The sequence below is a fragment of the Cheilinus undulatus genome, linkage group 15, assembly GCF_018320785.1.
Source record: "Cheilinus undulatus linkage group 15, ASM1832078v1, whole genome shotgun sequence".
Taxonomy (NCBI): domain Eukaryota; kingdom Metazoa; phylum Chordata; class Actinopteri; order Labriformes; family Labridae; genus Cheilinus; species Cheilinus undulatus.
In genome coordinates, this window is record NC_054879.1 from 26,738,562 (window position 1) to 26,756,201 (window position 17,640).

Sequence of the window (17,640 nt, forward strand, 5' to 3'; positions counted from 1 at the left end):
GCTGACATTGCCAAATGTTTTTCTGTCTTTGCACCTTAGCAATGTGAACTCCTTCCACCTCAATGGCAAGGTAAGTTTGTTAACAGAGCACCATTCATACATGACCTTTCAGCACAGGATGGCTGGATTTGCCAGCCTCCATGTCTGTAATGTAAAGCACCACTTCACAACATTTCAGACCAATCAGTGTCATTTTAGGGGAACGAGGCAGTAGCTGCGGGTATGGTTTAGTTATACTGGAAGATGTAAGCAATGGCTGCCACCAGTGTAGCAGTTAGCTTGCATGTAGCTATAGTGTGGCAACAGTTCTATCAGTTTATAATAAAAACCATAGCACAGGGCCACAATGATAGATTTTCATGACAGCAAAGATGTTTTTGCTCTTCTACCCATCTGCTTTAGCATGGGTTTGTAATAGTTATGGTTGGGGTGAAGTTGTTCTGTGAGCTGGTGTATGCAGTGGCTGCTACTGCTGAAACAATTAGCTCTGATGTAGCTGTGATATATAACATCAGTTTTATCAGAATTGTGCCAGTTTTATTAACATCATGTTCTACTGTTCATATACCACAGCAGCATATGTCAAGCACCAACATTTTAGACTTGTTTTAGTGTCTTCATCAGAGTTTTTCCACTAGAGGTCTATTTTTAGTCAGTCTCATTCTAATATTCCTCATGAAAAAAGGACATCTAACATTTTTAGAGATATAGTTGATAAAAATAACACTGGCTGGTATGCTATTGCCAAGGTGGCATCCATTGTTACTGTGCTGGATGTTACTGCAGTTTTGCATGGCCATGTTCTGACTCTGCCTATAGTTATTCAGCTCCTAATGTGTAATCCAACACAAAATGAGCAATTCACCTTTTTTTTTTTATTTATTAAAAATTGGATATCTTGACATGTTCCTTCCCTAGAGAGAGTCATGGTGTTGGATTGGCTTGGCCAGTTACTTCTTTAGAGTGGGACTTCAATGTTTGCAGAAGACTAGGAATTAGCTTAAAAGAAGACTATAACTCCTTAAGAAAATCCCTAGTAATTGTTTATCAGTTTATGTTAACCTTTCTTCTGTATGTGTTCCGGCCATTTTGATCAACCTTGACTCCTAAGAAGAAGCAGACAGCTCTTAGTCTGCCTTATATACTTCAGAATACTACTTAGTACGTCCAAGTGTTCATCTTCAGAGAATAGATATGGTTGTTGATGTGTGCTTATGTTGCAGGGGAAAATCTGCCTGTGTAAACAAAAGTCAGAGTACTGCATGGGCAGCTTTAATCTCAAACCCCTGACGAGCTCTCAGGATTCAGTGGCAGGTTTAGTCTTCTATAGGTGATTCAAGAGATCAACATATGTATGACAGGGAGGCTGTATATAGACTTAAATAATTCATCAGTTTCCTTGGCTACTGCCAACAGGCCTTTGTGATCCTCTGGGCTCATGTTAGTCCATGTGTTTCAATAGGGATCATTTTATGAGAGGACAGGATGGGTTTACTGTACACGCCCTGCATGTTACGAGAAAGTGCTGTTCTTTTAACCTCTAGGTTTTCAGCAGCTTCTTGTTTCTGTTACTCCCTTCTTCGTCATCAATCAGGACAGAGATAAAGCCGAGTCACAAACAAATTGACTGGAACTAAGCTGAAGGTAACTAATGGCTAACTGGGCCTTGATCTGATTGTTAGTTGGTGTGAATGCCTGGTGCATGTTTCCAGGGCTCCAATCAATAGGTCAAATTATTGTATTCTGAGTGTAAATGCATGGTGCAGCTAAATTCAAAGATCATTATGCTTAACTTTCATGCTAATGACATGATGACATTGAACACTTTAACTTTTCTGTCAGCACAAATGGAAATATGGAGAAAATTTTTGTTTTGTATACCACTAGTAATTGTTTCATCTCTTTTATGGATATACTGCAGTAGACTCCACATTCTTTGGAGGGAGGTGAACCAGTAAAAGCAGATTTATATGAAAGAAGTTCAGTGTGGGTTTAATACAAGCTGACACTGAGCAGGTCACACTTGGGTCTCATGTAGAAGTTTTAAAGCTCTCGTCTGCTCGTGTGTGAAATGAGTCACTGTCACTTGAGGAAGCCGTGATGTCGGGAGACGATGGTCCTCCAGCTGAGAGGGTTTTACTGCTGTGTAGAGGTGTGGAACTGTGTATACTGTTTGAGTGCTTTTTTTTTTTTTTTTAGCTTTAAATGCATATTAACAACCTTTTTTAAATAATTCAACTTTTCTAGCTCTGTTACCAAGGTTAAACTTACTGTCTGGCAGACTGGCGGTAGCTCCTTGCTTGGAAACTCAGAAATCCTTAGTAAAATGAAACGTCTGAGCTGGTTTCTCCTTCTGCTACATTTAAATACCATGCAGGCACTTTCAGCCCGACTGTCTTATTCGCTTACAAAAATGACTTGACTGGCTGTCTATGACCTCTATAAAAAACGTGTGAGGATGTGCCTGCGTATGTGTGTGGATGTGAGTCTATTTGTTACCATGGTTACATGCCATCCAGCCTGTACTGCTCTCCCTCGAGCCTTGTGTTTCCACTGCTTAGAAAAAATAAAAACACCTTCTCTGAGATACCCCAACAGGCGGTCGGACAACTGCTGCTTCTGTCCGGTTGCCATGGAGAGGGCCGGCTTTTGCAGAGCAGCAGATTTCAAGATGCCACAGAGAAAGAGGAAGAAATCCCAGTGACAGACAGGAAGGCCGATAAAAGGAGGAAGAGATTACTGAATGCATGAAATGAATAAAACAACTAATTAGGAAGGTTTGGGCTCTCCTCAAATCAGCAGGATTTTGGGGATGTAGGATGGGGGGTTATGAAAATATACAAAGATGTTATAGGGAAGTCTTTGCATGGTTAGCTAAATGATATTCCATTCATTGCGCAAGATTACAGTTTAGCCTGGATATTCCTCCTGTACAAAGTATGACATCTAGGGATTTTATTTTGAAGGTGGAGACACAGGATGGATGTGCACACTGTCCCCCTTTTGCAAAACAAATTAACAAGAATGCTTCACTGAGAAAAGTAAAAGAAAGTGAAGGATATATTCCAGTAGAACACGGCTTGGTCCCCCTTTTTCCCTCGTTGTCATCAATGTCAATGCAAAAGAAAATAGAAATGGGGCATCAAGGCAAAAATTTCATGTCACGCCAAGATACATTGGGCTGCAAGCTGTTTAGACACTGTAATTGGAAATAATGTAATCAAGCTGATTCTGTCACTGACACTTGCATTGCATACTGTTAGCACCCGCTGTAATTTAAGAGCTCGAGTGTTATATAATTCAACCAGTGTAGTCAGACTTTTTCTAGCCTGCTTGCAGGAACAGTGGTACAAGCATGCCATCGAAAATGAAATAAATGCATCAGTTGATATGATGATGTAAATAGATGTTAAGACTTTGCTTCACTGTGTGTTGGTTGCTTCTAAAAGGATTTATATTTGGGCTTTTTTGTCCTTATATGAAGGACAGGACAGTGGACAAGTGCCTAATATTTAAGAGTAAGAGTGCAGATTTTCTCACAGAATGATGACAAACTTTAATTGTAGGAATGGCCAACCTGGTTTAAATTTTTGTGTTCATCTCTTTTGACAGTATTCAACAGCAGTATGTTGTGCAAACACACTTGAACAACATCACTCTGCTTTTGAAATGCTTCACTTGAAACTATGTAATCATGGTAGGGGGCTGCATGTGTGGAGGCATTTAGTTGTCCAGGGAGCATATCCCACCCATCGTTTTAGAGTGCAGGATAATATTGGCTGCAAGGCAGCAAACTGTAGTTGTCTTACTTCAACTTGTGCATTTATTATATTAAATAAAATAGAAGAAAAACAATGGTTGGAGATATGGTAGAGATACATGATTTAAACAAGGGAAATGGGCAATGCTTTTACATAGGGCCAGGTAGGGTTAAATGTCTTTTCCCTTAATGTTTGAAATCATCATTTAAAAACAGCGTTTTGTATTTACTCAGGTCATCTTTGTCTAATATTGAAATGTTTTTGATCATCTGAAACATTTAAGTGTAACAAATAGACAAAAAATCTTGGGTATGTGAGTTGTGAAGGTGACAACATGTAAAGAAGCTCAGAGTTGATGGAGGTTGGCATGGTCGACTGCGTGCTCGATTGCTGCACAAAATTCATGCTTGTTTTGTCAAAGAAATTACGTCAGTCAGCTGTTGATATGCTCTTAATTGCATGCTTGACATCATATGAAGCTCAAAGGGAATCCTCGGTGATGCTGGAGTGAGTATGATAATGGCCCAGAGGGGAGAGAAGAGTGACACGAGATTAAAGCAGGGGGACGAGGAAGAAGAAGGGGAGGAGGAGGAGGAAGACGGGGAGAAGAGGAGAGGGTGCAGAAGGTTAATGCTATTTGTGTGGGAATGCGTTTTCAGCAGAATTGCTTGTTATACAGTTTCTAAAGCTGCATGTTTGTGAAGTGTGTATGATGAGGTTTTGTTTCCGTGACAACGATCTGACTTAATTTGTGTACTCACTCTCATGTATGGCGCAGAATCAGCACCCATTAGGAGATGATGGTGTCAGCTTAACCTGCTCATTTTCTTCTGTCATGCTCTCTTGCTCCTCATAAACGTACACATACAGTAAATGTGAGCACTTACGCAGACATTAGCCAGTTACCCAACATCAGCACCGACGTGTAAATATCACATTTAAATGCATGTTGCTGAGGGCACACTTAGTCACAGAAGCACAGAGGAGGCGTCCCACCCGCCAGGGTACAGACACATAGATGTAGAATAACATGCCACACACTCGTGTGCACAACACAGACTGAGAGATTTTATTCATTAGCACTCAGAAACCTCATCACAGACCTTGCATTAGAAAAAGAACATGCATTGCACACGTATTCAACACAACCTGCACACATGAAATCCCCACAATGTAAATACAGAACAATGGAATAATTACTACAAATGCATGCAGTCATTGGCACCAGCATGCATGCAGTAATTGCCATCTTGGTGTTGCAAAATATGTTTTCTATCAATTAAAGCCAGACACGCTGAGTTCCAATTTGAATATTTATGAGTTGTTTCCAGGGTGATGTTGCGTAACTTGGGAGCTGTTTATTTTGGTCTCTGTTGGCCCCACATTCAGCGTCATATTATTATGAAATGAATGCACATTGTGCTTTTTGGCAATGAATTAGCTTAAAATGTATATCTCTTTTCTGTTTTCTTTGTATCCTCAGCTTTGTGTCACTGTCTGTGTTCTTTATCTCACCATTTCTCTCCCCTTCTATTTCCTGGAGATCCTTATCTTACACAACTTTTACACATCTTTTTTCTTTCTGCTCATAGGATCAAACGGCTTCCCTCTCATGGTTGCTTTGCAGAGCTTTTTCTTTATGCTCATCTTGTCTTATCGGCCTAGTCTTGTATGAAGACATCTGCTTTAATGTCGGCTGACTCAAAACTCACCTCTCTCTCTAACATGTTTCTGATCAGCTATGATTTTTTTCATGTTCTGTGCATGGATTTGCACTTGTATATTTTGAAATATCTGAGAGAGGTAGAAAAGCATTGATAAAACCAAGAATAGACACAGGTAGGGATTACATTTTATTGCTAGTGATACCAACCATCCCTGACTGAGAGAGGCCATTACCAGTACCACTAGAGATAGGATCATATTCTCTGTTTTGATATAGCAGCTGCTTTAGCAGTCGGTCAGTCTATTTAGCTTAGTAATGAAGTCATCCTTATTCAGTCAGCAGCATACTTGGTTCAACAGAGCAGTGCAGAATCTTCCCAAGAAGCAATGCAACAGGCATCTGACACTCAGATAACTGACTAACACAATGTGATGATTCACCGCTGGCACTCGTTTAAATACGTGCATTGTTCAACAAAACTATCAACAGGCTAAAAAGTGTTATTTAGCCTGTTTGACAGACAAAACTTTGCAAATAATCTAATGAATCTAGTAAGTCTCAGGATATTTACTTAGTTCAGTGTTCATACAGAATGATGCTGCATTCAGGCAATGGCAATGAACATCCTGCCATCCCAACCATTGATTGAATTAATTGCAGTATCCTGTATAAAGATGCTAGGAAATCATCACTTACCTTTTATAAACCTTTCACTTGATTGTCTGCAATCCTTAGACATGCATCAGTTTAGCATAAGTATTGGTCAGTGTTGGCCCTTTTGACAAACATTGGCCGTCAGATAATGTGGCATGAAAAGATCAATCGGTAGCCAGTGTTTTTTCAGTGGTGTGGTATCATTTCATGCTGGAATTTACCAGACCTAACAACTGATTAAAAGGAGAGATTTATGATCGGGCAGACTTAACCTGTTGGACAAACTCTGATCTGTTTGAGGTGCTGAATATTGATGGGGTATAGTATTGCAACCGTCATCCTGGTGCACAGGAGTAGGATGGCTGATATTAGTTGAAAGAAGCTGATTAAAAACACAAGCGACATGAGATCTGGCACTGAAATCGATGCCTTTATAGGTGGGAAGGACAACTGAATGTGTCTCTACTATGCGCAGATGCCGTTTACAGAATAATAATAAAGAAGGTTTGACAGCATACACGGGTGGCTGTAAATATACCTGGGTGACCCACATAGGTATTGTCTATGGCAGGGGTAATCAAATAAAATTCAAAGAGGTCCAGTCAGAGAAAATGTATTAAACCAAAGGTCCAGAACATCATAATGTCTAACTTGAGTTAGTGTGATATGTGGATCTGGGTGCAGTTTCAGGGACTTGTTGCGCTGATAAAATATGAAAATTGTCTTCGTCTACAGCTCACCCGTTTCTGCGTCTGTGAATCTCTCCTTCATGGCCCCATGAAATCTGTTTTATTTTTTGCCAAATACCATTTTAATATTTTGGAATTCTGTTTTTTAACCTTTCCACTAATTTTACCATAAAAAAGAGTGTCCTGTTTATGTAAATGAATAAAATGTTCACCAATTAAATAGAAACAACCTTAAATTTATTGAAAAAGGGCCACAGTTGGCCCATGAGCCACAGTTTTGATAACCCTGACATAAAATAACTATAACCAGTGTAACAGTTAGATATTTCCAACATAAGACACATCCACATGTATAATCACATCCTAACTGATGTTTCTAATGTAACTGAAGAAATCCTTCTGTTCTCTCAAACACAGAGTGACAGTGACTTAATTAAAAGGTAACATTAAAGTTAAATGGTTAAAAGTAACCCTGTTACCTAAACTTTTCTTTACTTTCTCAGTCTGTAACAGTCCATGCAGTTTCATGCTGCATTTTCTACTCCTGACTGTAAATTTTCTCTCCTCATCTCCCTCCATCCTCGCTGTCCGTCTGTTTGCTTCCGTTTGCTGCGTTAATGCAGACACCTGTTGGCTCGTTAAGCAACCAAAGTAAACTACACTATCTACGGGAGGAATTATTAAGCTAACTGTTACTCAAATGTAACATCATTTAGACTGCGGGACTTTTAGTCCGTCCGACTCAAGTTTGAACCCTTCGAGGGGTGGGTAGGTGAGAGGCGTGTCTGTGCCTTGCGCAGAGTCTCTCCGTGACTCTCAGGTGTGGTGAGGTAAAATAACTCACAGCACGGATGAGTTTTCTTGAAGGTTCAACATTATGTCGTCCCATACTGCCGTGTGTTGAGCTAATGTTTGCCAGTGTTTTGAGCAGCTGCTTTGACATGCTGTTATTGTTTAGGAGGGGGCGGGGTGAGTGTTTGTTACGTGAGGCACAAGTTGTGCCACGCTTTAGTGTCCCCCCGGAACATATTCCTCAGATATACGTTCCTCTTAAATAAAAACACGGCATTTCAGTCAAATTCATTCAAATTTTCGCAATGTCCACGTTAATTAATAGATTCTGTTTTTATTGGCCAATTCTGCGATTCTGCTAACGCAGAAACCATGGGGTCCTAGACTCCTTGTCTCAGGTCACTCGTCTTTCTGTCTACTCTCTTTGTCTTTCTAATGATTGTAGGTCCGGGTTCAGGTCCATATCGGATGGCGTCTGGGTCTGGACCCGGACCGAGGTCCGCCATTTAGTGACCCCTGGTCTATGGGAAATACTGCAGTTGCATTATGCAATAAGGATGCACAGATGCGTAGATTTAACGATTGGCTGACATTGATCCTGTTTACAAACACTGACTATCTGCTAATAATAATGACATGAAGAAATATAGTCTAGTCAGTGTGTATTTGTTGTGTACATCAATGTAATGATAGCAGCTAACACCTGGATAAATTTGATCTGTTTTTATGGTCAAACATGAGAGAAATTGTTGTCATGGTGGAAGTAAGCCCAAAACCACCGGCGACATGCATCTAAATGATCACCCCCATTATTCCCTATGTAAAATCCCAAACCAGGGCAGCCACACACATGCAGACTGGCTGCGCCATGGATATTTACGCCACTATTCCCAGTGTGGCTGGCTTCAGCAGGGAAAATGTTCCATAGAAAACTGCTGTTTAGTACATCTTGGCTGCTGAATAGCTGTACTGTTTGAGGGCACAGAAGAATAAATTTAGCACCATCTTCCATTTGATTTGTAGGATAAGTGGGAGGACTCAGCTACCAGGGATATACCACAGCTCAGTCTCATCCTTTTTTTCACTCACCTGTTGAGGTGGGCAATAGAGGTGCATCATATGAAGACATATGTATCATATGCGGCTGTGGCGCCCACTGCAACTGACAGTTATTTTGTGGAGCAGTTAAACATACAAATTTCCCCTCAAACAACCGTTTTTTAACCTAAACCTGTATTTCCTTTATTATGAAATCACATTTGAGCATATGATGTGGTGTTTTACTGGCCTACACATAGTAGCATTTCCATCTGCACCTTAAAAGTATCTAAACAGAACTCTGTAGCAACATTTTAAGTTTGTAAACTTATCCTGCTGGTTTCAAGACAGCTTACAATACTGGATCGTAGGGGTTGAACATGTAACTGGAATCACAATATGGCTGCCTGCAATTTTTAGCCGGTGCAGTGTCTCTTTAAAATGAAATGTGTGGCAAAGATCAATTCCAGGTAATATTTATACACAGATGTAAGAATAAATTTTTTTTTTTTGTGCAGGAATTGCAAACAATATTACCCATCAATCACGTTTACAATCACTGATTACATTTTTCCATTAAAAAGAGAATAAAGATGTAAAAGTTGCCATTTTTTAAAACGACAAATCATAATAAAACTGTAGTAACAGTCAAAGTAATGAAGTGTTTTCTCAAAATCGGTCAGCCCTACTGGGTGATCAGTAATCCTAAATAGTAATTCCAATCTACAGTTAACATATTTTTGTGAAATTTTCCAATTTATTGTTTCAAATTTATTTGGACAATGCTAAACAAAGTAAAGAGCAGGATGACAGAACATCACACATAGGCATTAATGGATAATAAAACTAAATGAGCAGTTTGTTGTGTCTGGTCTTGATCCATAGTCAACATATAAAACAAACATATAAATACAGGCACCTACGCAGCCATCTGTTTGTATGGACAATATGTTTTAGAGTTGTCTTTCCATCTGTTCTATCATCACTGTCTTCCAGACAAACAGGACATCTAATATAGAAACAAATTAGAACATGAATAATAAAATAAGTAATCCTGAGGTATGTGTCGAAGCAGAAAACCCCACAGATTTCCTGTCCAGCTGTTGTAAACATCTAAAATCCCATTCAGACTGTTTTAGGCCCTGCTACAGCATGTTCTCAGTGGACCGGGGCAGATTAAAAATCAAATTTTATTCCATTCTTGCTCTTAACACCTGCAAAAGGACGTGATTTAGAAACTAAGCCAGCTCATAAGCTTTTAAAGGAACAATCTGAGTTGACACTTTTGTCATTCAACCAAACAAACTGGATTATCCATCTCAGAAAAAAACACACCAACACATTCTCAGTATTGTTTTCTTGCTTTCTAAAAGATGTCATGCTGTGGAGCTTGCAGCTGAGTCCACATGGATCCCAGCAGGTCATGAGTCTTTCTCACAGTTCCTGCGTTTATCACACAGGAGGTCATTAATAAACACACTCACATGTTTTCACCCAGCTGACACAAATAGTTATTTTCATGATTTCACACATTTATTGGACTCTGTAACCCTCTTCTAATGCATTTGATCATCATAAAGTTGTGAGAGTAATGTTGGCACAAGCTGTCACATGAAAACAGATTGATCCTGGATGTTTCCTGTAAGATTATTTTTGGAAATGACAATTTGAGGCAGTACAACAGGCGTGATGAAAACATTAAAAGTGACAGATTAAGTTAATCTTCTGGTTGTGCCTTTTTGGAGCTAATTTCTGTCCTGCTTGGTTTATATTAGGGTTGTCCCGATCAGCACTTTTTTTCAAGTTATTCAATATTTGCAAGCAGTTCTTTGAACACTGCAAATGGCAAATACAACCCGGATTCCAAAAAAGTTGGGGCGCTTTGTAAAAGGTAATTTAAAACACAATTCATTGATTTACAAATATCATACACCCATTTCATTTGCAATATAAATATAAACAACATATCTAATGTCTCAGTTGAAACTGAGACATTTTACCGTTTTATGACAGATAGTAGCTCATTTTGCATTTGATGGCTGCAGCCCATCTTAAAAATGTAGGGACAGTGCCATGTTTACCATTGTGTGGTATCTCTTCCTCTTTTGACGACAGTCTGAAAAAGGTCTGGATAGTTAGGAGAGGCAAGTCAGTTCAGCACATTAACTCTTCTGCTGTGAAGCCATGCTGTTGTGATGAATATCTTCTTGCTGAAACATACAAGGCCTTCCCTGAAAGAGATGTTGTCTGGATGGGAGCCTATGTTGGTCTAAAACCTCTATCTACTTTTTAGCGTGAAAGTGCCTTTTCACATGTGTAAGCTGCCCATGCCATAAGTACTAATGGAACCCCATACCATCAGATATGCAGGCTTTAGACTTGTGCACTGATATCAAGCTGGATGGCCCCTCTCCTTTTTTGTCCTCAGGACACGGCCTCTATGGTTTCCATAAAGAATGTCTAATTTTGATTCATCTGACCACAGAACAGTTTTCCATTTTGTCTCAGTTCATTTTAAACAAGCTTTTACTGAGAGAAGATGGTGGCGTTTCTGGATCATGTTCACATATGGCTTCTTCTTTGTATGATACAACTTTAACTGGCATTTGTGGATGGCATGGCCAACTATGTTGACAGACAGTGATTTCTGGAGTTTGATGATCCTGAGTGCATGCAGTGATTTCCAGTACAGAATCATGCCTGTTTTAAATGCAGTGCTGCCTGAGGGCCTGAAGATCACAGATTCTCCAGATTCTCTTAATCTTTTGATGATATTATGTACTGTAGATAATGGGATATTCAAAGCATTAGCAACTTTACGTTGAGGAATATCTTTCTGAAATAGTTCCACAATTTTTAGACATGGTTTGTCATAGGGATGTGAGCCTCAGCTCATCTTTACTTGTGGGAGACCCTGCATCTCTGAAATCTTCCTTTTATACCTAGTCATGTCATCAACACAACGAGTTGAAAAATGCTCTACATTGATATTTTGTTGACGTTCTATTGTGAATAAAATGTTGGTTAATGAGATCTTCAAATCATTGCACTCTGTTTTTACTTATATCCTACACTGCACCCTAACATTTTGGAATTGGGGTTTTAAATTCATATCCATCCTTAAATACTAGGGATGCACCGAAAATACGGCCCCCGAAAATTTTCGGCCGAAAATGGCCCAAAAGTGCATTTTCGGTTTTCGGCCGAGAGTTTTTTATCACCGAAACAACAAGGCCGAAACACGACGTTGTGATGACGCAAGCAAAAACCGCGGCCAGCATGCGCTTGGTGCAGTGGTTCTCAAACAGGGGTACGTGTACGTGAAGGCACTCCAGGGGGCATGTGAGATTTTAAAATACATGCCGGCTATTTAAGAAAAATAGCGCCTTTCTTTGCACGTCAGGAGCAACACTTTTTTGCGAGTATATTACGTACATTCTAAAATCACATTTGTGCTGCGAACGTCTGCGGTGTGTTTTCTCTGTGCTCTGATAAACAGTGATATTTTTTGAAGCGGAAGATAAAAGGAGGTTTCTCCCTCTCTGTCCTTCACTCCGTGCATAACGCGGCACTTTTACGCACAGCCAGGCTGTCAGTGCCGGTTTTTTTCATTGTTTCATTCACTGTGCCAGCCAAGTTTGTAAGAGGAGGGACTGACTTTTCATTCATTCTATGTCAAATATGATCAATAAGAGTTATAATATTGCACAGCTGAGGCTCGCGGTGAGAGGAGTTAACTCTCTCCACAGCGCACAGACTGGCTCACCTGTTTTTGTTCAAGACTGTCCAGAGGAGTCATTTAGCTGGTTGATTCGGAGCTTTTATAAGTCGTATGTCTGAGGTCAGAGGAGACTGTGTTGGTAAATATTTCACTAAAGTCCCGTTAGTTTAGAAACAGCTCCAGCTGTGTGAGTTTTGCTCCAACGAGCGCACATGGTGGTGGTGGTGCCGATTAATAAGGTAGACAGAGGAACAAAAACGTCCTCCTCTCCAACACCACCTGAAGTTTGATATCTCCTCATATTTGTCTGTATCAGTGCTTGTGTTGTTGCCTCTTTTTTAGCCTGGTAGAGAGGGAGACAGGCAACAGGAAGGCCGACATGTCCACATGAGCGCAAATGTGCTACTTAAACATGCAGCAATGTCACGCTGCATAATGATGTTACAGGTGAGAAGGCTTGCTTTGACTCGCTACAGGTTCTAAATGTAAATATTTTGTGTAAAAGGACCTTAAGTTTATAAACTGGAGTTAAATTTTTTGTATGTTATTAAATTTAATCACCCTAAAACCCCCTGAGTCTCTCCCCATGGCAGGATGGTTTGACCCACACTGGCACATGCCTGTCAATCACTGTATTCACAATCACTCCATTCATAAAAAAGTTAATGATTTATTTTTTGTGAAGAAATGCTGATCTATAAGTTCATGATTTCAGTTTGAGAAAAGAGTCTTTTTTATAATTTGTTTATTATTTACAGGTTTTTAGTTCTTTCTAGCTCTGTGTTTTTATTTCCAAATTGTTCCAGAGAGACCACTGCAGCCGAGCAGAGTTTTTCACACTTCTGGGTTTAAAGCCTTTCAGTCACTGTTTTCAATAGCTACATTAATTTGAATTCCCACATTTAGAGATGAGGTTGAGAGCCACTGATTTAATGTAGACATGATTACGGTCAAGTTAAACATTTTATTTTGTATTTTATTTGATTTTATATTGTGTATTGTTGGATTGAAGTGCTTAATAAATATTTACATAATTTTGTAATTGATTTATTCTTTGAAGCATTAATGTTAATTTTTGCAATTGCAATTGATTTTAGTGAGGTTAGTACACAGTCATAGCCATAAATGCAGTGGTACTAATAATTGGCATAATAATGTCTTTCAGTGTTTCGGTTTTCTGTTTTCGGCTTTCAGCTTTGGTTTCCTCATTTTTGGTTTTCGGTTTCGACCAAGAATTTTCATTTTGGTGCATCCCTATTATTTACTGCACCATTTAATACAAACTTTAGTCACTTTTTACACTACAGCTTGAGTATACTGCCTGGGATTTAGTGTCCACATAGCAGCCAAGTGAATTTCAAAGATGATCTTTTAAAGTTTCCTTCCTCCAGAAGATCAGTACAGTGCCCTCATCCTGCTGTCCCCTTTGCTTCGGCATCCCACTGTGTTTGTTTTCCATTTCTGACCCACATCCTCATGGGGTAGAGTTGTGTCAACACCTAGGGGTTTGTATCGCCATGTGAGACCAAAGATGATGTTTCTCATTCTGGCACTGCATCCTCCCTCCTCATTGTGTTCCCTTACACCTGTCCTATTTCCTGGAGCTGATGTAACTACAGAGTGGAGGGGTGGGGGTTGTTTGGTATCCCTTGAGAGATGGATGTTTTTTTCTTTCCCGTAATGAGCTGAATAAGAAATGGGTTGGTTTTAGTCTGGTTTCCTGCAGCTGTTTATTACAGAGGTCTCTTTACATGCTTACTGGAGCACCGCCTACTTATATCATAATGATTTGTATTATTTTATTTAATTTAATAAAGGTGACACAGTTATTTTTTTGTTCAGCTGTTAATTTAAAACCCAGCAAAGCCCTGATTTAAAAAGGCTGAACTCAGTAAACCTGTGTCCTTTTTTGCAAAAAGGAACAACTGCATGATTTATCAGATAATAGCTGTGCTAGCAGCATTTCTATTCTTCCCTAATTGTCATGGTTTGGTGCATGCAGCCATGGCCAATAGGTCTGAGTGGAGAAAAAGGCAATCACACATGGCAGTATTCACACCAGGGTCGGAAATTAACCACCCACTTGATGTGCTTTTGTTCAGTGCTGAATGAATTTGCCCTGTCTGCCAGCCATGGTGGTGGATAAAAGAAGCACAACTGTGATTTGTGACAGAAACAACATAGATGAAGTCCTGGTCTACTGATTGCTTCAGTCTGACTAAATGAGAGAAGCTAAGTGACTAAACATATTCAGAGGTTTCAAGGACTTGTCTTCAAGGACCTAAACAGTTCCTGTGGCTGTCTGTCTTGTCTGTATTTCACTGACGTCTAAAGTCCTGGAAAGCTGATGCAAATCAGGCACCCTGAAAAATAATTTTACCAGATGTCTGTGTAGGTTTTCAGTCTTCCAGGTTATCCAAAGCTTGATGTCCCGATCGTCAGAATGTCGTTTTCAGAATTAATGATGCAGGTTTGAATAGTGCTGGGCAATTATTTAGAATTTAGATTAAATCGCAATATGTCTGTGTTTCACAATACCAGTTACAAACCTTTTTGAGGCTGGGATGCTATGCTCTACACATCATGCAAACATTCAAGTGTCATTTTTTTCTAGAAAAATTAAAAAGACATAAAGTCATCATGTATAATAGAATGTAAGCTTGACAGGAAGATAGGTGCAGCAATCGGTAATATTGTAGACATTGTACTGTACTGTTGTGGTGAAGAAGGAGCTGAGACAGAAGGCAAAACTCTTAATTTACTGGTTGATCTTCATTCAGAACCTCACCTGCAGTCATGAACTCTGGGTAATGGCCTAAAGAGTGAGATGGCAGGTTCAAGCAGTTGAAAGGAGATTCCTCAGGAGGGTGGCTGGGCTCGATTAACATTTGCTTTTTTGTTGAAGGAAAAAAACACAACGAGAGACCTGAAAAATAACGGCTTAACAGTTGCAATTAGATTATTTCCCAAATTGTCAGCCCCTAGTCACGAATTAGAAACGTCCAGCGCTGCAGCCCAAGCCACCATAGTTTTGGGACCTTTGGAAAGTACTACTCCACTGAGCAGGGGCTCTTTGAGGGTTAGAATCTCTACCCTGGAACTACATTCAGAGTTCCTGAAAGATCCCTAGTTCTACAGGAAGGTTCCTGCAATCGAAAATCAGCTAAAGATGATTCAAAGAAACAGGCTGTGGCTCTGATCATAGTCAAAGGCTGTAAATACTGTAACTCTTGTCAAAAGTGACTGTTGATTTTAGCTTTGCTACAGCTCAGTAAATTAGGTGCTAAACACACTGTTTCCAACAACTTTTACACACTGTAAGTATCCAGTTATTATGCTGTTGACATTCCATGTTTTGAAAGAGCCATATCAGAAAATAGGGTTTCTCAGCCGTAGCAACTTAACACAACAACAAATATAGGAGTGCCGGAGAAAAATGATACCCTTTAACCACACAGGTTTAGCTAGAAGTCACAGGGTGTTCTGCACTGTGCACACAGTGACTTTAAAATATCAAAATAGGGGTTTGAATAAGTATAAATAACTGCTACGTCACCAACAATGAAAATCTGTGTTTCCACACTCCAGTAATCATAAATATGATGGGTTGGGTTTTGAAGCTCATCTGTATTTTCTTCATTCATAGATATTACTTGTTGCTGTTTTTGCATTTATTTCTCATTGCCTCCTCTCTTTTTACTGTCCCAGCTATATAATGTAGTACTGTAAGATATAAGGTGGACCAAACTGTAACGTGCACTTCAATTGTTTCAAAAAGGAATTAGAAACACCTAGAAACATCCATCCAGTATGTTGCTTTGTTTCCTGTTGTTCCAATCTTGTCCTGAACTGTGGCCCCTTAAACTGATGTACGACCAAAACAATTGCCTCTATCAGCTGCTTGACTACTAGTTATGAAGATATGTGTTAGTCAGTGAGGTTTGATGATAAAGTAAGTTGTTGCATATGTGGAGAGATTATAGCAAAATGCATCTTGCATTTGTTTAACCATGTTTTTCTATTTAAAAATGTTTACTAAATATATTCTCTCCAAAGGATTATTGTATTTTAAGTCAGTTCCTACAAATTGAAAACATTGTGAATCCCACTTGTATTCTATAAATTCCAAGATCTCTTGTGCCACAATTTCCTAAAATAACTCTTTTATTTTGCTGATCAACAAAGGAGCAGAAGCCACTTTGTCGAATCCAACAGTGATCCAAACACTTAATGAAAGAAGCTTACCTTCTGCCTTCATAATGTCTCCTACAGGGAGGAGGAGGAGAGCCTGCGGGACAAAATCCGGGCAGACCATGAGCGGGCGCTGCAGGAGGCTAAGGAAAAGCTGAGAAAGTCCCGTGAGGAGCTTCAGGCGGAGATACAGACAGAGAAAAACAAAGTGGTAGAGGAACTGAAGAAGAAAGATGTAGGGCCTAAACCTTTGCCACCTGTCCCAATGCCCAAAGTGGTAGGCGTCAGTGACGGTGAGCCTCCTGAGCCTGACGTCAAAGAGAAACGAGACAAGATCAGAGAGGTAAGATCACTATTTTTTCCCCCATAAACATCCTGTTTATAGTGCTTTATTTATTTTGAACCAGAAATGCATCATTGGAATGAATTTTGTTTTTTTATTTTTGGGTACGAGGCTTTGGGAATCCTATCATGAGTGCTGCAAAGTAATAAATCAAACATTGTACTAACATTTGAAAAGATTGATGTCGCTGCATCTCTTTGACAGGATATATGAAGTTTGTCCACAGTGACTGAAGTCCCTTGCTAACTTTAAGTCTGGCCTGCTACTCATCTGAACTTTGGTTCCTTTAAATCTTTAAACAACCTCATTAAGCTAATGTTGAAGTCTTATTTACAAATCTTCTTGTTAAGAAATAGGTCTCATGAGGGAAACTGATCTCATACTTAAAGGATTTCATTACAATAGTGAGTGAAGTTGACAAATTTTCTCTCTGTATTAATTCTAGGACCTGATCTCAGGTTCTGAAATTGATTTTTGGTATGAGTCCACTGCGACACTTTGGCAAACCTTTCTAAATTGCTGTGAAAATCACTGAGGAAAGTAAAAATGTTGGAATGGCATCTGTTTTTGTGAGGGCCAGTTTATGCTTGAACTGTATGTCTGAATACATTCCTGCCGTACGTCTGCCTCAGTGCCAGCTTTTATTGAAAGCAACAGCGATCCAGACGGACAGTGCCTGCGTAGAATGCAGATGGTGCTATCTGGTCCTGCTCTCCATAGACTCTATGCCAACCCTAGCCTATCTCTCTTTTTCTCTTTCTGTTTCTACCCTTTCTCCCCCCCCC

At 39.6% G+C, this 17,640-nt stretch overlaps 1 protein-coding gene across 3 annotated transcripts in view; it reads left to right on the plus strand.

The window, feature by feature from the left end:
• man1a2 (mannosidase, alpha, class 1A, member 2) overlaps nucleotides 1-17,640 on the plus strand; it is a 219,426-nt gene that overhangs the window by 36,017 nt on the left and 165,769 nt on the right. For 2 of the 3 annotated variants that reach the window (XM_041806736.1, XM_041806737.1), the window contains exon 3: nucleotides 16,594-16,855. In XM_041806736.1, coding sequence (XP_041662670.1) covers nucleotides 16,594-16,855 — 262 coding nt within the window. Of the gene's footprint in view, nucleotides 1-39; nucleotides 71-16,593; nucleotides 16,856-17,640 lie in introns of all 3 variants that reach the window. The other variant, XM_041806738.1, reaches the window with a different exon arrangement.